The sequence below is a fragment of the Puntigrus tetrazona genome, chromosome 4 (assembly GCF_018831695.1).
Source record: "Puntigrus tetrazona isolate hp1 chromosome 4, ASM1883169v1, whole genome shotgun sequence".
In the NCBI taxonomy this organism is placed as follows: Eukaryota; Metazoa; Chordata; class Actinopteri; order Cypriniformes; family Cyprinidae; genus Puntigrus; species Puntigrus tetrazona.
In genome coordinates this window covers 2,579,920-2,602,799 of record NC_056702.1, presented here as the reverse complement: position 1 = coordinate 2,602,799, position 22,880 = coordinate 2,579,920, and the positions used below count along the sequence as shown (strand labels likewise).

The window sequence follows — 22,880 nt, the reverse complement described above, 5'->3', positions numbered from 1 at the left end:
GGCCGCGTCCATTACGCGCACCTCTGGCTGCATGGGCGGCTCCTCTCCCCTCTTCTTCTAAACAACACTCGAGGCGCCGAGAGCCGGAACAAAGCCATGTAAGTCGGCTATTAAAGTTTTATTGTTTTTTCCCGCCTCTCTTTTCCGAGCTGTTTTTTGAGTTCCTGCGACGAATTCCTCAACGTTGCATAAAAGCATAATGCAGCCCCATTTCCACAGGCTGCGTCTTTGTAGAATAAAAGATATATGTGTACAAAAAAAAAAAAAGTAAGAACTCCCTGATGTTGGAGGTAGACAGTTGCTTTTCAAATCCTAGTTTTGGTCCTTTATTTTATTCAGCAGTGAAAAGCCATGAATACAGAAAATAATGACGGCCGTTACAGTTCTCAATCGTGACCTCTACTCTCGCAGAAATCCGTAACATATGGACACAGTACACGGTAATGAAAAGTATCAAAAAGCAGTCTCGAATCGAAGGAAACGAAACCAAACGAAAAGTCAAAAACAACCAAAAGGTATTCACCAATTACATAAACATGTTTTTTTTTTTTTTTTTTTGTTTTTTTGCTACAGTCCCAATTTACTGTATACATAGGGGATCATATTCCCGGAGAATGATAGTTATTAGAAAGGATACATGACTCAACTGCCAGACGTAATGCTTCAGAACGTATGCACAGAGGTACAAGCAATAAATACACACATTAGGAAAAGCCTTACAGCTACGCAACGCAGATGCAGGAAAAGCAGGTTTGCTATTCTTAGCAAGCAATGAGAGAACAGTAAAAATTCATGAAATTCAGGAGGAAAAAAAACACTGATCTTTTTAGCTTAGAAAAAAAATGTCTGGTAAATTCATGGGTCCACCAACATTTTTTTGTATCTTTTTACATAATATGCACAATTATCAAAATACAGACAAAATCATCCCAGAAAAAAACCCAGACAATCCTAAAATCTATTGGAGGAGATTGCCGATCAGGAGGTTCTTCTGGTATTATGTGCAAGCAACTATTTTAGACATTTTTTTAAAATGTTTTTACAAAACCCATGCAAACTCTACAGGTAATATGCATTCTGTGGCTGAGAGTTTCTTTTGTTGATCATCTTCATCATCATCATCATCATCCCCCCCGAAACAGTATAGCTGAGGTATGCACACTTTATGCACTTAAGTCCATCAACATCATCATCATCAACATCATCCTGATGTTTTATTATACGTGTTTATTAATTCTTATTTCCAGTCCACCAAATGAATTTAGACATGCATTTTTTTAATAACACAATATCCCCTTACAGGTATTTTTACATATTCATTCTACAAATGTTCTGAGGACAAACTAGTTCAATGCAAACCTTCCACATCTGCCTTTGGGAATGTAAACTGGCGCTTTTGGCGACGTCCTGCGTGAATCGGGCGGAAAATGTGTGGTGGCGTTCTAACGATTCGTGCAATCTGCCATTTTTTTCGCGTTGTGAAGAGGTAGAAGCCTTTTTTGGATAAGTGGGAGAACCCTTTTTGTATCTTCTTATTCAAAGACGCTGCGTCCTTATATTTGGTGCCATAAAATTATTATGAATGTCATCTTCAAGTCAATTTGCTGACTCCAGCAAAGGATAAGGGATACGCTTTGTTCCTGGATCCAGCTTCGCTGTCTTATTAGAGTGTGTGTGTGTGTGTGTGTGTGTGTTGGTGTGCTAAAACTAGCAGCCAACCCTTGGGTTTGGCACGAAACGGGAACAACTGCACAGTATGTTTCACACACACAGAGAGACAAACTTTGACATTATCGGTTACAACACAAAGCAGTTATCCGTTTCAAATGGGTTTTCTGCATTAGAGAACAATCAAAGAGAGAGAGAGAGAGAGAGAGAGAGAGAAGAAAAGGAAACAGGCTTTGCGTTATTTTCATCTCCATCCGCTGTATAAGAAGAGGCAGAAGTCTGTATAACTTTGGTTTGACTGAAAACAGAAGCAAACTTTAAAGCAACAACCGCTTTTCCTCGATGACATCAGCAACGTTCAAATCAAAGCGTTTCACCTCAAATAACCGGTTGCTACTTATACACCATACATGGTCTAACCGCGAACCTTCCCATGATCCAACACGAGCTGTGTCTATATAGCCATGAATTATACAATGAGTCTGAATCAATGGAGCAAAGCAAACGTCAGCTGGAAAAGGATTCGTCCTCTTCCGGTCATGGCTCCGTTGTTTGCTTTTTACGATATAACCAAGCCACATCATTTCATATCGACTTGAAATCATGACTTTTTTGGCTTCACTAGATATCTTAAAGTTTGGTTACTATATTTTCGGTTTCGGCTCTGAAGAAACTGACGGATATAAGACATGACAACGTTGGACAGTCACAATGAACAGTACATTTCACTAGTAAAAACCATGACGAGATGGCTTACGCAAATCATAACGATAACATTAATAATAATAAAAAAAAAAGAAGGAATACAAAAAGTAACGTTTTCTGCACTTCCACAAATGGTTGATTTGGTCGTGATCCATTTATAGCTGCTCTCTCGCTCTACCCGGACCGCGTGACGGTCGCTGAATCGAGGTCTTCCCGTTTTATGACGAGGCCAGAGCGAGCGCTCCGTCTGTCGATCAAATTACATCAAAATCGTTTTCTCTTTGTACAGGGCTAAAGGAGACAATCCCAGAGGTTATTCGAAGGTAGTTAGTGGAAAAAAAAAAACTTCTCTTTGTACTAGTTAAAGTCACTGACCAAAGAGGCTAGCGGCTTCTGTCTAAGCTATTGGCCGTTGATAGTGTTGGCTTTGGTTTCTAGCTGTTGCCTGTGACTCTTTGCAGGTAGACAAAGCTTTAGAACAAGGAGGTAAAGAGACTAGAAGAATATGCAGAAACGCATCTTTTTCTTTTGTGTTTTTCCTCTCAGCGTGGTGCTCGTAGCAGTTGCGACTGAATCACATTTCACGTTTTCAGCAGAAACGGAGCTAGTGAGACCCGAGACCTACTTTGTGTACGATTTTTTTTTTGTTTGTTTTTTTTGTTTTTTTTTTGGATGGCTGCAACAGTCTTGATACCTTGGTTGTGTTACCGATGTGATTTTAAGAAATGCCATTTACAGTTGGTGGTGCCGCAAACATGACTCGAAATGAACGTAAGCTACGTCGCGGGGAAGAACGAAATGATGGAGGGCGGGGGGAGGGGGGCGAAAACAAATTAACAACAACAACGAAAAACAGCTTTTTTTCCTTTTTAAAATTTTGTCGACATACAGGCAGTGACACTAATTTTTGATACTACTCATGTGCAAAAAATAACAGAGCAACAACTTGAATTGAACCAGCAATTGCATCTAACACCGACGACTACTGTGGCTTGGATATTCACAAACTTAAAACTTCTTTTTTTTTTTTTTTGGCAGTATATGTGGCCGTTGGCTTTCTACAAAACGGACTCGCTCCCGTTTCACTTCTGTCTTTTTTCGGTCCATGAGCCTCGTGTTCGTTGTGTGAGGTGGCCGAGCTGATTCGAATGAAATCTTGTCCTTTTGTTCTTCCTTTTATGTTTGTTTTTAAACAGCAGACGTCTCGTGTCTGTCCATCTGTGGTCCCTAAAGATCTGCGCTATAGATTTTCTTCGGGCCAGTCTCCAGATGCATGCTAAATAAATACTCCCGCCTGCTGCGTCCAGTCTTTTTGCGTTCGCGGTGGTTGTGGATTAGTTGAGGGGCGGGGCCTGAAAGGGGCAGAGCCCCAGCGGAGGGGTGGGGCAAAATAGTCATTCCAGATCCTCCGATAGGTTGCCCTCCTCAAGCTCCCGGTCATCATCCAGCTCAGGGCTGTGATTGGCTGTGGTCACCAATGACATTGGACAGTCCTCGTCATCCATGTTTAGTGGCTCCTCCTTGACGTGAATTGGAGGCCTGTATGAGCCAAAGAAAAGATCTGGTCAAACGCGTAAAAGAACAAAAAATACAGTACAATAATATGAAATATCAATACAATGTAAAATAACTGTTCCAATTTATATATATATATATATACATACACACACACACATATATAAATATATATATATAGTATAATTCATTTTTTTTTACTCGTTTTCCTCATAAATCATTCTTATATGCTAATTTTGCACTCAAAACGTTACTTATTAATGCTGAAAACAGCTGCTGTTCTGCTTAATATTTCTTTGGAAACATTGGATACATTTTTTCCAGGTTTCTTTGATGAATAGAGAGTTCAAAAGAACTGCATTTACTTGAAATATAATAGAACAATAACAGTTTTAATAATAACAACAAACAAAAATGACCAAACGAGATTTAAAGGACATTAAATATGATTTAAGTTATATTTATTAAGTTATGATTCAAATTATATTTCTTAAACGAGAAGAAAGAGACATGAAACTAGTACAGCTATATAGAAATGTAGCTGCTATTATATAGTTTGCCTAGCAATAAAAATATTTGAAAACAAAAAAAACTGACTGACCAATCAGAATCAAGTATCACAATAAGCTAGCTATAGGCTTCGTAGTCTATAGGAAAAGCAAATCTAAGATCTAATAACAAAACCGTAATGGAATGAAAAAAAAAAGAGTGAAAAAACCGTAACTCATCAAGCATGCAAAAAAGATTATACGCATTCAACACGGCACTCTTAACTCAAGATGTCCATGTTTTCAAAGTCGCAAAAAAGCGTTAACAGCAATTAAACCCCGATTAATGAAGCGCGTGTGGAAACGTGAAACCGTTGACAGTAAAATATGCTCGCCGCTGAGAAGTTTACTGATGGCACCTGCTATTTAAAAGGGAAAAAAGGAGTAGCTGCAGCCCCATTATAAATAATGGAGAATTTCTCATCCTCTCGCCCCTGGAGCAAAGAGGGGGTTTGTTGGGTGGGGGGTAGAGTGGAGTTTTTTTTTTTTTTTTTTTTTTATCTTGTTAATAGAAAGTGCAGGCCTTCGTTAATATGCAGGGGCCGTGGTGGCACTTCTCAAGTGAGGAGACAACCTGCAGCTAGACTCCACCATTAATCAACTTCAGACTGCCAGTTGCCTCGGACACCATGATCCATGTTTTTAACTCCAAATGGATGAATATCTTTACCGACTGTCAATAAATGTAGGGAAAAAATGGTAAAAAAAAAAAAAAAAAAAAAAAAAAAAAAACACAGAGTGGTTTGGTGAGATGCTGAAACGAGGGCGGAAGTAGGGCTACTAACAAGAATAATAACTCTGTCATACACAAACAAGGCTTAACATGATCTCGGGCCCTTGGCAGGGAGAGAGGTTTGTGCTACCATGATAAATCTGACAAAACCTAATTATTTCTGACACGTCGGATGCATCAGGAAATCCCGCTGGACTGGAGAGAGAGAGAGAGAGAGAGAGAGAGAGAGAGAGAGAGAGAGGAATCCTTATCAACTAGTCTCTGTATTAGGCCGTGTCTGGCTGCTCTCTCCTGGGTCGGGCTCATCAATGGCACGGGGAACTTTGAATATGAAAAGAATTTTAAAAGGTACAGATTACTTTAATATTTATAGCAAAATAGATTAATATTCAGATGTGGAAGCGCCGGGATGTTTCTGTCTCCTGTACTCGGGCTACGTGCGCTGGTAGAGAAAGGGCCGACTACGCCGGACCGCCACAATGATGTATTTCACACCCTCAAGAAATACCTGCGAATGCGAATTAAAAAGTTCTCCTTCCTTTATTAAAGCAATTAATTCAAGCACAATGGCATCTGGTCGTCGGACAATGTAATCTTGAGTAAAGATACGCTCTCGTTGGCATGCCTATTGGACGTTGCTAGTTTTTTTTTTTTTACATTTTTTTACTAATTTGACAGTTTCATATCATTTTCACAGGTTTATGGGATTCGTTATTGGAATTTCCGCTCCTTCTTATCATTTAACAGGCATGTTAGCCATAAAACATTATATAAATGTTTGCAATCATCTATTTTGTCATTGTAACCGAATGGTACTATAAAAGATGTTTTCCCTGACATTTTTACAATGGAAATGGTGCTAAAATAATCCCAGACATGTATTTTGCCATCTCAAAATAGTGTTTTGTCGTATTAGAATAATATTTTGTTTTAATTTGTCTTGATATTTTGCTCATTACTTAAATTCTTTTTCGTAGTTTTCTTAATTTTTTGTGCAATTTTTGTAACTGTAATTTTTACATATATTTGTTAATTCTCCATTTCTTTGCAATCTTAACCATGACAATAATGAAATCTATTTTGTGATCAATCAGGACATAGTGTGTTCATCTGTGATTCTGTCGTTGTAATTACCCATATTTCGTTTATTAGGTCTAATTTTACTGACACCGGAGCCATAAAATGGAAGCTATAATGTTAGTAAACAATTATTTTGTCCTAATAATGTTTGATAGGGCTATAAAAGACACCGTTGACCGTCAACGCTCACCTAATGTTCCGCAGGCCACATTTATCGTACAATAACAAACAGATATACTTAAAGATATTACGACGAGACAAATGATCCCGATCCGTCCGACGTTCCACTGGCCATTAAGCTCGACACAGGCCTTTACTCCTAATGTGAAGAAGCATGGCTTACAGCTTTCATTTGCATTAATTATAAATCAGCGGCATGCTTGTGAGGTCGGAGGAGGAAGGAGAGAGGAAGAGAGAAATGATTAGTCCTTGCCGTCCCTTCTCCACTGTATTAAGATGTCAGGATGAGTCATTTTGTGTTTAATGAGAGGCTGGCATGAGAAAATCTGGAGCCGAAGTCTGTGCCAGTCTCTGTGTCTGTGTGTGTGTGTGTGTGTGTGTGTGTGTGCGTGTGTGTTTTTGTCTGTAGACACTGGCACAGCGCTCGAGCAAAGACTCGTCCCATGCCCAAAATAATCAGAGACAACTATTACTGCAAACACTACCAATTTAAAGTATGTTTGTGCAAGTGTGTGGGTTTAATAGTGTTTAAAAAAAGTTTATTACACGGTTCACTGGAATGCTTGATTCTGACTGGTCTATTTATGTAACAAATAGGATGTGTTTCTATTTCTCTATTTCTAATAAATTAAGATTCAGACATTTTATATATATATATATATATATATATATATATATATATATCATATATATATATATATATATATATATATTTTTTTTTTTATTTATACACACACTGAATAATTGCAGCTTTTGGCACTAAACATTTTTTTAATAACGTCTGCCCATTATTATTATTATTATTTTTTAATAAGGACTGCTCATTCCCTAAATAAATTAAGGAATATTAGCAATATTTAACCAATTTTGACATATTTCAGAGTAAGCAATGGATTAACAATCCAAGAAATAAAAATTGTATTAATTCAAAATTCACTTGATAATAAGGGCATTTAAAAATATATATATTATTAAGTTTAATTTCATATTTCATTCGATTATATATGTATTCGGCTTGCATGAAAGCAAGCTATTGCGTCTTTTCTCCCTCTAAACAAAATACAGAAACGGGTCACGTCAAAAATCATACATGTGCTGCTGCCATTAATGCAACGTGGAGGAAGGTAAGTGTAATTGTTCTGTTTCTCAGGAGACTAAATGTGAATATGTTGTCCTCTTTAGCCTCTTCATTATTAAATGCAGCGCCGAAAAAGCCACTCACAAAACATATTTCTTCCATTTTTGAGCATGTAGAGGTCATGTAACAGGGACTTCACCTTTATTCAGCATTTATGTTTTAACGCTTCGGCCAGAAAGAAAGAAAAAATATGACAGACGGACAGGCAGAAAGAGAGAGGGAGAAAAAAAGAGAGAGGGGGGGGGGGTGTCTAAAAACACCAGACTTAACTGTCCGTTATTAAAAGTTAAATAACCTGAGGGAGTGAATACACAGGGATTCTGTCTGGATCTCAGATTTGGCCCACTTCACGCTACTGTCCCACTTCTGAATCAAACACACTCATATTAACACACATTTCCAGAGCGCAGTGTGGTTTTTTTAGCTAATAGGGTCTTTGGGTTAGCATTAGCAACTCTGCGCGCGAAAATGCGTGAAATGTGTGTGTGTGCGGGTCTGATGGCGCGCGACACACTTCCTGCTGCCCTTAACGCTCGTGCTACTATCTTTGGCTCGGTAAACACAGCCATCCAGCATGAGTGACATCACTGATTAGGGCGAGCACATGTTCTATATCACCATTCCTCCGACCGGCACCGCATTAATCTTTCATCAGCCCATGCTCTCTCTCTCTCTCTCTCTCTCTCTCTCTCTCTGTCTCCTTCTTTCTCTCTCTGAGCCATTAAAAAAGATGGAAAGGCAAAGATTTTAAAGTAATTAATGATATAGTTAGCTGCTAAATATTAATAGGAACGGTCTTGCATAAAATATAACATCTAAACCTCTCCGATGCGGACAGTGGGGTAATTACAAGGGAATCTATAATTATGACAGCCTTTACTTCTTACCTATTTATAGGTAAGAGCTGTAATCCAAGAACCAAATGTACACTTAACCTTCAGGTCTAGATTATTATTATTTTTTGTATGCATATGTAATTGAAACGTAATTTAGGAACCTTGGTAATACTTACACCGAGGCTAGTTCAATACAAAAAAAAAATCGGAATTAATAAATAATAATTTTATTACTGCGAAAGTACAATATAATTTTTTTTGCAACAAAAATCTAGCCTTATATATATTTTCGAACATGTTCCCTTAACATTTATTATTTGTTTTAATGAATAGCTTTTTATTTTTTATGAATAGCCCCAATTTATTTGCATGAAATGACATATTTTGAAATAAAACTGGACGGACCGTGTGCGAGTGAGTTTAGTTTAGTAATGAATTTAGAAATGAAAGAATTTAATTTAAACAATTTAGGAGCATCGTGAAACTACTTTATAAATAATTATTTATATTTTCTTTCTATAATAATTTTTAGGATATTAAAAGCAAAATAAAATCCAAATTTATCATGTGATGATGTACCTGAATTAAAATTAAAAAAAAAGTGTAATATAACATTAATAATAAAAATAATATAGCTAATAAAATAGCCTATTTTTCATGATCCAATCATATCCTATTTATTGAAATAAAGCCCTGCTAAAAATACATCAAATTATAAAGGTTAGTGTGCCAGTTTAAGTACAAATGCACGTGTATATATATATGTGTGTGTGTGTGTGTGTGTGTGAGAACTCACAGTTGGGTCTGTGGGGAGTATCCGGGACTGCTGTGTCCGTTAGTGTCCAGGTGATCTAGTGTGCCATTGAGGTCTTCATGCGTGGTGCCCTGTAATAGGCCGGTCGGGCTGCCGCTCATCAGTCCTGGAGGACTAGCCCCCATCATACCTGACGCGCTATTCATCAAGCCTGGATTACCCAGCAACGGCAAAGAGGTCTCCGCCAACGCAGCCTACAAGAGAAAGAGAGAGAGAGAGAGAGAGAGAGAGAGGGAGAGAGAGAGAGGGAATAGTTATACTCAAGCATTTTCAAGCCTTTTCAGCAGTCGGCATGTCACAGCACACGGCTTCCAGCTCGTTCCAGATTATCTCCTCTTTTTTATCGAGTTACTTCTGAATTATTGCTGAAGAATCAGTATGATAAAAACAGATGAGAACTGCCACAAAGTGGCAGGAAAAAAAACAACGGGAAAGTTTCGAGGTTGCAAAAACAATCTCTTCACCTTACAAGACAGGCCTCAAATGAACAGCGAATAAAGAAAGCCCGAGCATCCACATGATAATGAAACCATCCAAAACTTTACCTCAAAAAAAAGACTCCTGACATTTTTGCCTCCTGCACATTAAAGTTATATACAGTAATTAAATTTTAAAGTTTTTGCCACGAGCACCTCGCTGGCCGACACTGCGAAGCCAAATCATTTATGACAGTTTGGATAAATATTAATGATTATGCCCTCGCATTTGCACAGGCTGCTATCAATCTGAGGCCAGGCTGGCAGAGAAGGTACCTGCCTCTACCACACGGTGTCCTTCTAGACTCTCACTGACTGTGCCAACCTCTCACACACACACACACACACGCACACACACACACTACCTGTAAGCTGGCGTTGAGAGCTGCCCCATAACCCAGACTGGATGGCAAGTTCTTGACCAGCGTTGGGCTCCTGAACAAAACAAAACAAATGTTGAATTTTTTTTGTACTAAACTGAATGTAACAGCATCTGAAAACCATTAACATTGTGTGTGTGTGTACCCTGTTATCTTCTGAGACCTGCGTTTCTGATATTCCATTTCATCCACAGTCCACACGGCGCCCTTCACGTTCTCCACCCGGACGAAACACTTGTGCAGGCTGAGGTTGTGTCGCACCGCGTTCTGTTAAACATGCAGAAATACAAAAAGTTTTTAATGAGTGCATGTACACGCGCATGATTTATCAGTGCATTTTATTGTAAAAAAATATTACTTTTTTACACAGACTATTATCCATTGCTAAATACTGTTGTTGTTGTAACATATTATGGCTGTTATTTAAAGATTAATGGCTGTAATAGATGTTTTGGGTCTATGAATTAAAAGGGAAAAAGAAAATCAAGCAATAATTAAAATTCCAAAAATATATTTATTCAATTGATCAAAATGACCCATAAACACTCTTTCATAATCAAGAAGCATGAATAAAAAATAACGAAATGTGGCAAGTATTGTACGTCGCCATAAAAGAATCTAATTAAAACATGTAGCAAAGAAGCCAAATAATAACCTTTGCTCATATTACATTTTTTTCATGTTTTATTTGAGGGGCGGGTGTTTTTTTGCTCTAAGAAAAGGGAGAGGAAAAAAACCCCTCATAAGCAGATCTCGCATCTGACCTGAAAATCCCAGGATTTGATTGATCTTAATGCCCATGGCTCTGAATATGATAATTTTAATATTAATGAGCAAATGAGCAGTTTTATTATGCATGCTATATAGTTATAACTAATAAGCTGGCGGGGCTGAGAGCTCGATCCCCAAGCTGAGCTGATGAGACCAAGCACAGATATTAAATCACCTTTCATTCCTTTTTAAAAATTCTCTCTGTTAATCAAATGACAAGCCCGTCACCAGCCGGCCGTGCCCGGGCCCTCACAAAAGAGCAGGGAGGCTCCGAATGGAAATTCCTGCTCCGCTATTGTAGAAGGAGGGACCCGAATATGCCGAAAGCCCCTGCTTTGCCTCTTTGTTCCAGTCAGGACCAGATTAAAATATGGAGTTGATAAGGACGGAAGCGAAGACAGCTGGAAACAGGGATGCATATGCGGCTACAAGGCCATAAAATGCCTAAAAACGTTCAGCCGTGCATCTCCAAACACGCGCTCCGGCAGTAAATGAGTCGTGGCCCAGCATGCATCTGTACGGGGAGCTATTGCACACCCTTGTGGAGCTGTAATCATACACCAGCATCATTAGCAAGCCAAATCCAAATTAATTCACTTTGCTAAATCTAGTGCTGGGAAATGCTTCGCATGCTGATGAGAGCTGGAGAAGCCTTTGAGAGGACCTGCGTCGGAGTTAAAATAGAAAGGGAAAAAACGGCCGTGTATCTTATCGACACGCACCGCGCTCTCCTGTCTAAAAATAGAGGATGGTTTTTATTGTATCCTCCTTTTCTTTTCATCCCCCGCCTGACAATGTATTTGTTGGGACAGAGATACAAATGAGGCCTTTTGTACTGGGAAATAAAGTGTGTTTCCTGGATGACAAGGGCATTAGCGCTTTAAAGCCAAGCGGGTCTTAACCCCTCTCTCCATTTGTCTTGTTCTCTTTAGCTTTTTGTCTCGCCGCATGAGTTATAGTGTGTGCGAAGCCTCGGCCGACATCAACAACAACAAGAAAAGCGATGTAGCGGAGTGCGTCTACAAGGCAAACAGCCATCTTTCAAACTAATTAACCAATAATATGCAGGGTGGGGAGGGAGAAAAAATGAAAAGGAGACACTGAGAAAGCAGTAATACGCCACGTCTAACAAAAGGTGCTGATGATTGAGTGGCTGGTTAGTAATTAGCGCGTCAGAGCGCACACCTCCCCGTCAAGACTCGGCTATTAATTGCACCAAATTAGAAAACGATATCAGAGGCTGAATTATTCTTTCACTTGTCACAGAGAGAGCGAGCGAGAGCGAGATAAAGAGAGAATTCGTCCTTTTCAGGAGGCGGGTTAAAAAGAGGCGCGATTGCTTTTAATGGGCCCACGTCCCTCGCAGGCCTCCGTAGCAGCTTACCTTCCAGGTGGCGGCGTTGCGTCTGAAGTAGGCGAAGGTGCGTGTGAACCAGCTGTAGATCTCGTTGAGCGTTAGCTGCATGTCACTTGACTCCATGATAGCCTGCGATGAGATGCCATTAAGCGGCACGTTAGAAACTAGAGTGCGTCGAGGCGCTCTCACCCAGATTTAATTCAAGCAGCAATTAATTACAATCTAATCAGGCTAAAGCTAATTTATTTCCCACTCACCTGCCTGATGAGGGTTGCATAAGTAAACGGCGGCCTGACGTCTGCGTTCTTGTAAAATTCGTAGTTTGGGGCGATCTCTGAGGAGAAAAATAAATAAAGAAAGCAGCAGATAAATAAAAAAATAAATAAATACACCCAAGTGTCGCCACCTGGGATAATTGCTAAACGTGTCTCCGCCAGGAATTCATTCAGGATTTTATCAAATTAAAACGAGAGGCGAGTTAGGGGGTGGTGGGGGGGTGGGGGACACTTCAAATCAGCATTTTACATGTCCAACTAAATACATTTTTAATTAATCTCTCTCTGGAGAAATCTTAAACATTAACACGCTCGTGAAATTAGAGCCCGCGTCGATATTTTGTATGTGTTTGAATAATTCATGTCTTCCCCGCTGCTCCAACACTTGCGGAAGACCAGTAAATATAAACATCAAACAAGATGTTTTTACATGCATCGCCTTCTTGAATATTGCATCATTTCATATTTGCCTGTAATTAAAATGCATTGAATATTGATGATTTGATTTTAGCCTGATTTGCATAAAGCGAACCAAAAAGGAAAAAAAAAAAAAAAAAAAAAAAAAAAGCATCCGCAAACCTGAAGACAAGGGCATGGAGTATTTGTCGGTGTGGCGTCTGCGCATGGCGCCCATGCTGGGGACGTTGGCGGGGCTGAGAACGTTGGGCACCTGGGGCATCTGGGAAAGGGGCGTGACTGGAGCGGTGGGCGTGGTGGGCGTCTGAGGTAAGTTGGGGGGTGAGACAGACGGGAGGTTCTTTGACATGGTGACGCTGGAGACGAGATTCAGCTGTAGAAGAGAGAGAGAGAGAGGGATTTAAACGAGTGCTGGCTCATTCCTACAGCTGTGTTTCCCCTAATAAGCAAAGGAGGAAGCAGCCAATCTGCACTAATTACAGGATGAAATTGTATCATAAGAATTCTAATTAGAGCACGCTGTTAAAGATTATCTAATGATCAGGCTGCGAGTTATCCCGGCCCATCTCTACCCCATAAGAGCTCCCTGGATGCAAAACACACACGCGGTGAGAAGAACATCACCTGGCTTCCTGCCATAACCTGGTGCCTCGCTAGTGATCCATCTCGCTCTCTTCCTGTCTTACCACCCAAACACAGTCAGTTTTTTTTTTGAATCGATATGCACCTCCACTTTTTTCACCCGAGTGAAAAATTTCACCCTGACCTATAGTCTCGCCGTTAACTCCTTCAAATGGCAATGACATCATTACATATTCAAACCAAATTGCTTTAATTGTGATTTGGCAGGCGGAATTCCGGTGCTGTCGGAATTGAAAACGACCGCCGGTTGGACATCAACAATCGTTTGTGGCACGTGTTGATAAATACGATGAAATGTCAAGCCGGCTATTCTCCGGCGGCTGCTCTATAGACAATTATAGCTCCACTTAACGATAATGAGATAATGCCAACACACAGAGTGGCACGCACTATACCACTTCGTGAGAAATCAATGACTCCTCTAGGGGAATGTTGTATCCTGGCTAACGACTGGAACTAAGACCTCGAAGGGAAATTAATGCCAGAGACGCACTGTCTACCAGAGGGATGCCTTAACAAAAGGGTAAACGGTTGTGTTGTTGACATTACATTACATGCTAAGTAAATACTTCCGTCTTAAAGTCAATAAGAAATAAAAATAGACCCCTATTACTTGTAAAGGTGTTCCTGGTCTTACTACGAAAAATTAATTGTTGCCCATTATACAAAACAAATGCAATAGAATAAAATAAATGCTGACATTTTCTACAACAAATATTCAGTTTCAAAGATACTTTTTTTGTCACTGTTACAAAAATAATATAAAACTAGCTTTGTTATACTGAAGGCAAATAAAGTGTTTATGCTAAATGCATTGCCATTTGTATTCCCATCTTTGTCCTTGCTTGCAAAAATGCAGTTTGATGCATATAATACATTGTATAATTTGTCAGGGGCCGGGTCACGGCACTAGATTTGTGGATTGTCTCTCTTAATATCCTTCTCATTGCGGCCAAACCACCACATCAGCCCGTAATTACACACTACTCCTCTAAAAAGGTTCTGATACACTGTCAAACACAGCAAAAAAGCACTTCATAATAAATCCTATCAGTAGTGAGCGAGCGGGGAAACGGATAGAGAGCGTGCGGCATGTATATTTAAAATGTTAAGACAAGATTTTCCTCCCCTCTCCTCACCTGGTTATGGCAACAAGCGTAACATGTTTGCAGGCATACAATCTGGTGTTTGCAAAATGGAATTTATTAAAGCTTAACTGAGCAGGAGTGAATGAGACACAGGGATCAGCCCTTTACTACCGCTGCTCATCTGAATATATATTCAAGGTTGGCTGAGAGGAAAGGAAGGGGTTGGGAAAAAAGAGCCCCTCATTATTCAGGACTAGCAGCCTTGGTAACTTTGATTTTCAGCCATCCATGGCATGGCCAAAAGGTAACATTTAATGAAGTGCCATTCAGAGTTTAAATGGGGTCGTATAACAGTGTACCAGCACCTTGTGTTGGGCTACTGATAGCTGTTGAGGGTTTGCTGGTGCTCATTTTGTCGTGCTAATAAATTCGCACTATTAATATTTATCAAATGTGTGGGACGGTTCTCTGTCGGCCCTGTGTGTACAAGGGCGTGAAAGTACCGCCATATTATCTGTAACATCCTTTTTGTGGGGAGGATACATGTGTTCTCTTTTGTACCTGCGAAAGCGATAACGTTAAAGCATTTGCGTGAGCCCGGCACTTGCACTAAGACAAAAAGGAATGAGGCGAAAAAAAAAATCACAGACCCTCGCTGATTATTTAAGAACTCGCCATTAATTGCTCATCATCAAATGCAATTAGCAGTCCTTTCATGTGCAGTTTATGTAATGTAATACTTCATTAATATTATTCATTCATATGCGGTCGTGGATTATAGGCTGAACGTTTTTTATTAGAGTCGATTTCACCGAGCTGCTGGAGTTCTGAGGATGAAAACGGGAAGAAAAAAAAAATCCTGAATAATAAATCGACAGAGGTGAGCAGTCGATTCCTGATGGATTTACAGGATAATTATACTGTCTTGTGATTATCTGCTTTATACGGTGGGAGGTGATGAGAAAAAATTATGCTGGTGGAAATTAGCTACTTGCTAAGCGGCGGCAACACGCTAACAATGTTTTCCCCCACAAAATATTGAATAGCTAATAAGCAATTCCAATAAATAATATTAATAACAGCCTACTCTTTTTTGTAAACACTTTAATTTCCAGCACAACACAACGCGTCTTTTGTATTTTCCCTTTGATTAATGGTTAAGGACATCTTTGGGTCAAATCAGATGTTTTTTGTCGACAGGGATCCAGACAGATGGACCGTTTTCATATATTGCTCCATTTTTCTCCAAAAACACAGCTATATCTCTGAATGTTTACAGATTACGGGTTATTTCTTCAGAGATAATCTTCTCGCAGTTTCCATCCATCATTTCAAACTGTTTGTTTTCTGAAACGAAACGTCTTCCCCCTACTTTAAGTGCGCCTGCGGTCGCGGCGCTAAACAGCTTTTACCGGCCAACAGGTTGTTTGCTGTGCTAAAGCCATCAGAGTGTAATGGCTCTGCGTTTTTGGCTGAGATCGGGTGTATGATTTAATGCTCTCTCGGCCCTGATAGGGTCCCAAGAAAGCAGGCATTACAAATCCCATTCTCCTCTCATCCTCTAGCCGTGTTTAGAGAGCTCATTTACCATCCGAGTCCTGTTTACTGTACGCGTACCAATATGCACTCACCGGTTTTGGTGATGGTTTGGGCTCTGAGGGCCTCATGTGCAAGTGTGCCATCATCGCCTGAAGACGCTCACGTTCTTTAGAAAGCTGTTAGCAGAAAGAGGGAGGGAGAGAGAGAAAAAAAGAAAACAGACCGGTTTTAGAAATGAGTGATTTTCCCCAGACTACCACAGTAATACATCTTGTTATCAAGCTTGTCTGCTTGTAATAAATCCTGCATACAGCCGGACCGGCCTTCTTTAAGCTTGCCTCAAAGACACAGACATAAGGCAGTGGTTCTCAAGCAGCGGGTCATGACCCAAAAAACAGCCAGAGGTCTTTTTCAGTGGGGTCATGGACAGCTGCAAAACAACAATGCTAAATGCAAATAAAAAATGCAATTAACTATACACTTGAGTATAGTTAGGATAGAACAGTAAACAATCAACTTTTAAAAAGCAGAGGAAAACACGTCATGTGTTTTCTCAAACAAATATTTCAGAGCAAATTCACAGTGTCAGTTGTTGATGTGTAAATTGATATGCAAATTTTGTCATGCAACAAAAATGTAGAAATCTATAGAAGTCTTGGCAATATTAATAAATAGCATTAATAAATGTTCTCTTATAGATCCTTATTATAATGTATTAAGCATCGTAAACGTTATGTCTTTACAGCATGTATTAATAATATTATTTTTTTGAAGTATGTGTGAAAATTCACATTAACCAAGATGAATAAATGCCGTAAGGTTCAGGTACATAGCCTGCAAAAAGTGATTCCCTTTTATTTGTGATTTTGAGGACATCTTTGTTACTTATAGATGATAAGAAGCAGTTTTGTACAGTGCTGGATGCTTGATGTCCTTGGGTTCTGAAGCAAAACCAGTTGAGAACCACTGAGAGCGAGAGAGAGGCAGATTAAAGCAAAGATAAGAGAACCATTCCTCGTGGTGCGGTGCTGGAGAGCTGAAGGTGGTGCTCAGAGGTCACGGAAAACAAATAGCACTTCATCTTTTTGTCAATAGCAGAATTTAGGTCAGCAAAGCTCTGACAGTAACAAGCTACTCAGGCCATAAATTAGAGGGTCCTGGTCGGCGACTCAAAGTCCTGTGGACACTGTTAGGGCTGGACTGGATCTAGCAGCTGCCGAGAGGTGAAGGGGTCCCGCAAACAGAGTGCCAGTCGGTCCCGCCTCCCTGCCTCCTCCCGGGTCCTCCGAGGTCCAGTTAGTGCCCCGGCGATCTGTTATCATCAATCTAACTCACAGAGAGTGACAGGGACCGGCCTGCATGGCGTACCGCCTTGAACTCCGCCGGTGAGCCCGGCATTCGAGCTCTGAACCGGGCCTCATTACCACTGACGGAGGACAAAAAAAAAAAAAATGCCAAAAAGAGTGGAAAAAAGCCCAGAAGGACAGAAAACAGCAGCGCTGCTGTAATTGGTCACAGTGTAAGCACGCCGGCTTTGTGGTATCAGCGAACAAGAGAACAAGTCAAGGGAGAAATCGTGATGTCCGTCTGTTATTTTACATATAAACAAGAATTATTCATTGTTCTGTTTCAAGAGCCCAACAAATAAATAGGGAGGGTTTCGCAGAGCGTAAAAACCTTTAAAGGTTGAGGGGAACGCTTGGCTTGCATTCAGATGGGCATCACGAAGGCTTAGAGGAGCCACAGTCAGAAAGCAATCCGCACTACAAAGGCGAGGCGGCTCTTTGCGTGCGCAAACGCAAGGGAACGGGCAGATTTGCATAAAAAAACAAGCATAGGCCTCAATTATTCTGCAAGCGAAACTGGTTATTTATTTGAAATTAACAGAAGAAAGACGCATTTTAACCCCGTGCGCCGCATCCCATGATGCACCGGAAGGTGTGAGGCAAAGGACAGAGTGTTAACTGGTGGGAGAGATGGCCGCAGCGCTGAGTAATAGCATCCCTCAATCACTGCTCTCATTATCTCGCCAGCGTGACACCTTAATAAGGTCACGCTCCAGCTACTGAAAATAGTGGCTCTCTTTAGAGGTTCCTTCAGGTGCAAAGTGTATTTAATTAACACAGTCCAGCCCAGATGCACGCATATTAATTGGACGGGATAGAAAATAAGCACAAACCATGATTCAATTATAAAGGCCTGTGATGGCTTTCACCTTTGTTGGGATGGATTTGCTCAAGGTGTCCCTTGTGAGTTTTTTCACTTTATGCGCTTTGAGTTTTTTATGGCAACAAGCTAATTAACAAAATGTTTGGTGTTATGCTGCTAAAAAAACAGTTAAAGTTGTGAACAAGTTTGTGAAATCAAAATCAAACAAAACATGTTGGGTACTGAACACCTACTTGTCACAATCCAATTGATGCATAACATCCAGTCTTGGAAAAATCACACATGCTGCATGTGAACGCCATTTCATGTTGTAATAGTTCGCCCCAAAAAAGAAAAGTCTCACCTTCGTATTATTCTAAGCCTGTATGACACAAAACGACGCTAAACCAAATTGATATTGACGGTATGTACGCCGAAACACGAATAGATTTTTGAAAACACGTGCTTTCGTGTTCAGGTCGACATCAGGGCGTGTAAAAGAACTGTTTCTTTATGTGTGTTTATGCCTATATTCACGTTTCTGTACTGTACCTGTATCTCCAGCTGTTGTACCACTTGCATCTGTACTCGGCACTGGGCAGTACTCCTGTCGTCCAGAGCGTGTTCATTGTTAAGGTGCCTGTAGGCCAACAGGAGAAACAGATGAGAAACCAACCCCTCATACACACATGCACAGGCTGAACTAATAATAGACGGTTGCTGCTGATCAACTACCACTGTTGTTGATGAATATGATTTCTGGATTACAGGACGTCCATCCCATTAGCTTTTAACAAACCGCCACCGTCTAACAAGTGTATCCCTCGCTCGCTGAAAGCTGGTGTTTAACATCACAATAGCACGACTGTCATGCGAATGAGAGGCAGCGCTCAGAACACAACAGCTTATGAGGGATGTTGGCGTACAAAAGGCCTCGCGCAGAGGTTTTGTCTTCTACATTTATCAAGAAATAAATACAATAAATGCAATTTAACTCGAGTAACGTTTAAAAAGCGCCTCCTACGAAGAGTGCATTATTCTGCCGACATATTAAATGTATCTACTCATCCTTTCATTAGAATATTACACAGGAAAAAAAAAAAACCCATTTCAGACTGCAGGAGCAGTCAATGGCGGTTTTCCTTGATTGGATTTTGTCTGCAGGACACAAAAGAAGCCCGCCATTAAAATAGACCTTTATTCCCGGCAAACGCACGGAGGCGAAAAGGTTTTTAAAAGTGTTGTGATGTTCGGTAATGAGCCTCTATCTAAATTATCATTGGTGACAAACCCACAAAGCGCTCTTTTAGAAGACATGCTTGTGAAATGCCAATGCTGCCACTCTCTTTCCTGTAATTATAGGTTAGCTTGCAGACCCTTCAATGATCATTTACAGTACAACCTCCAGTGCATTAGTGTGAGTATAAATTGCGCACACACACTCGCACGCAAACACACACCCACCCACACCGAGCTAGTTTTAACACTACTAAGCATTTTCTCTATTCATTCTCTATTCATAGCGCAAGCTATTGTTTATGTGCAAAACGCAAAATAACAACGTATTCATAATCCTCCTCAAACACGCCAATCAAAGCAGAGGACATTTGAGAACACAATGGCCGCCGCTACCTTTCAATTACGCCCGTGCCCATTTAAAATTATTTCATTCCATCACGCCTGCTTTTGCTATTGTAACCGTTTCAGGTCTAATGCTCAGATATTCTCCATTATAAATCAAGAGTGAGATAGCACTGAACAGAGAGAGAGAGAGAAAAAAAAAAAACGCCTAGGATGACTGGAGAGTCGATGCCTTTCTCCGGCCCCGTGCCTAATTGCTGTTTCAGAATGCGCATGCAAAGGGGCATTTCATTAATCATGTAATCAAGTCCCTCGCAGGGAACTAATGCTGCAAATACCCTTTTCATTTCAATGCTCATAATGCTATCTAACGCACTTGATGTATGGTGGATGTCATAAATTACAGCTGCTTCAAAAGCCACGACTGGCTAGTTCCGCCGTCCCGACAGGTAGCCCGCTAAATAACACATCTTATCTCGCACGCCCCGTTTCTCATTAGCGGCCATCTAGATCTTAATCTCGTTTCCTTGTTTCTTGTAGGGACGCGAGGTTTTCTTTTTCAGTGGAAGCGCGATTCCTCCTCTAAATGGGTAAATAAATGTAATTGTCAGAAAGTGGAAAATACTAGGTTCTTTATGCATTTTTCAAGATAAAGAGCCTCATCGATCATAATTTTGAGGTTTATAAGCACAGATACGAGTATGTCACAAGTCTGAGACATGAAGTCGCAACTGTGAGACAAAGTCACAACTGAAATATTATGTAGAATTATGTGGAAATAGAGGAATTGCTAAAATGTCTGTTCGATACAAAGTAACAAAAGTAAAAAAAAAGAAAATGGGAAAATATAAAGTCACAATTGCACAATTAATAGAAAAAAAATCAAGAAAGAAAGAAAAAAGTGCCAATAGTGTCAAAATTGTTAGCTATATAGTCTAGCCAACAGAATGAAATACAGCACAACAGAGTCTTAAGTGAGTGCTAACGTTAGGGAGAGCTAGTTAGTGCTGGTGATTACATCCAGATTACTGCATGGCTATGAAATATTCAGGCAGTAGGTGTTTGACTATGCATTGATAAAAGCAGGGGGCTAGAGGGGGGTTAGATGCAGTCACCAATATCTCTTAATGAGCCTGTGGCGCTGGGTTTAGTTCAAACAGAGAGGTGAGAGGAGAATGAGACGAGGCCGCCCGCTCGCTCTGAGCAAACATCTCTGGAGCCGCATGTAATTTATGGGTCACTTTATAGGCATATTGATTTTTGTTTTGAGATAGGGAATGAGGGTTCTGATGGTCTAAGAAACATACGGGCAGGTACGCAACGGACTGAGAAGTGCATCGAAAAGCAAAGGCAGAATTAAATCATCTGAGTTAAAGTAGGAATTGCTTAGGCCTGTCCAGCCAACGTGGACAAATCAAATCATTTCACTAATTATCAAATTATTTGCAGTTTCTAAAGGACTCATTGACCTTCAGCTGGACATGGGCTTGATTAATCTAACCAGGGACTTCCTGTTGGCTTTCATTAGTGCCCAGTTTAAGACGTGGTGGAAGCTCGGCAGGTCGCTTCACTGGTGTTAAATGCTATAGGATCGAATCATTTCTCCGCATTAGAAAGGGGAAGATTTTGTTTACTGAGACACACAAAGTCATATTGCATCCACATGGGAAAGACGCTACAGCAAATGGCAAGCCTATGTTGACAGCATGTCAATCTTTATTACAGGCCAGCAGGTATGTCTGTATTTTTCTCTCCCTACTCATCCTGCCTCTTCTCAAACATGTGAGAGGAAATCAATAAGGGAACTAGGGCAGCAATCTGGAGCTTAAACAATAACAAAATCGCCTGCGTGGCAGAACAACATTAGAACGCTATGAATTCATTAGCCCCCTCTTTTAGCTGCACGTAACCCCCAAATAAGTTGCCCCAAATCACACCCACAAGACGCGTGCTTTGTTGCATTAATACACACGTCTCGAGGTGTACCCGCGTGCTTGCACGCACATTCACGCGCGTCTATTTGAACTTCAGAGCTAATATAACGTGCCAGGCACCTCTTGGCTACCCCTCTCCAGGTGCACAGCGCATGAAAGAGTGCAGAGCTGCGCTTAAATGCTGATCTTGACAACTTTCTCAGCAACACAACAAAGATTACAAAACCGTGGCTGGTTTCTTCTCCGCAAGCTACAAGCCTGTGCAGGTTGGGTGAATCCCTCCGCCCCCTGCTTCCCCATCAAAGGTGCCATTTGAATCTGACACCTATTTTATGTAAACCATTTTAAGCGTGTGTACCTGGATGATACGCAGCAGTGACTGGCATCTCCGAACGACATTAAAAGTTTCTTTCTGACACCGACAATCGCTCCTCCAAGGCACGGCGCCACCCGCCATCTCGCCGGCTCAGATCACTCTGCCTTTTGTGGGAGCGTTTTCATGTACGAGTTACAGTACGGGCGTCTCAGACTCTGGGTGTCTCGCCCCCATTTCTACGAAGATTTGGAGGATGATTGCTGTAATGGCATCCTACTGCACAGGCTGTCAAATAACGAGCGTTTTTATTTAGTTCTCGTCAACCGTTGATTTGCATACCGGCTGAATTTGGCGGGAAATGATCACATGATCTCTGATGCACTCTGTGCCCCAATAAACGAAAGCCAATGGGGTAGATTGGGATAATTACCCCTATACTTTGAGGTGCATGCAGTCTTTTGGTTGACAGTCATGACCAACTAGTTAAATGGTAACACACTCAAAGGCGCTAAATTTTTGACTTGTTTGGAGTGGACGCTTTAGACTGTGTCTAGCTGGTTTATAAAAGAACAGGAAGACGTCGCCACTCTCAAAAGCCGTTTACAAGAATTGACGTGGACATTTACACCCACCAAACGCACCAGATTATTATTTCACAGTTAATTACAGATCTAATTAGAATATTCAAATGAACCCTTTTCTCCATTCTTTGATGGTGAGGCTCTTTCCTCGGAGTGGC

At 40.6% G+C, this 22,880-nt stretch overlaps 1 protein-coding gene across 3 annotated transcripts in view; it reads right to left on the bottom strand.

Annotated features, from left to right (window-relative positions):
* Positions 1–298: 298 nt before the first annotated feature.
* Positions 299–22,880, bottom strand: part of foxp2 (forkhead box P2) — a 96,556-nt gene continuing 73,974 nt past the window's right edge. For 2 of the 3 annotated variants that reach the window (XM_043237879.1, XM_043237878.1), the window contains 9 exons: positions 18,863–18,950; positions 16,255–16,338; positions 13,056–13,266; positions 12,459–12,535; positions 12,229–12,330; positions 10,219–10,340; positions 10,059–10,128; positions 9,200–9,411; positions 299–3,912 (listed from right to left, as the gene is read on the bottom strand). In XM_043237879.1, the coding sequence (XP_043093814.1) occupies positions 3,768–3,912; positions 9,200–9,411; positions 10,059–10,128; positions 10,219–10,340; positions 12,229–12,330; positions 12,459–12,535; positions 13,056–13,266; positions 16,255–16,338; positions 18,863–18,950 (1,111 nt within the window). In that variant the 3' untranslated portion in view covers positions 299–3,767. The remainder of the gene's footprint in view (positions 3,913–9,199; positions 9,412–10,058; positions 10,129–10,218; positions 10,341–12,228; positions 12,331–12,458; positions 12,536–13,055; positions 13,267–16,254; positions 16,339–18,862; positions 18,951–22,880) is intronic. The other variant, XM_043237880.1, reaches the window with a different exon arrangement.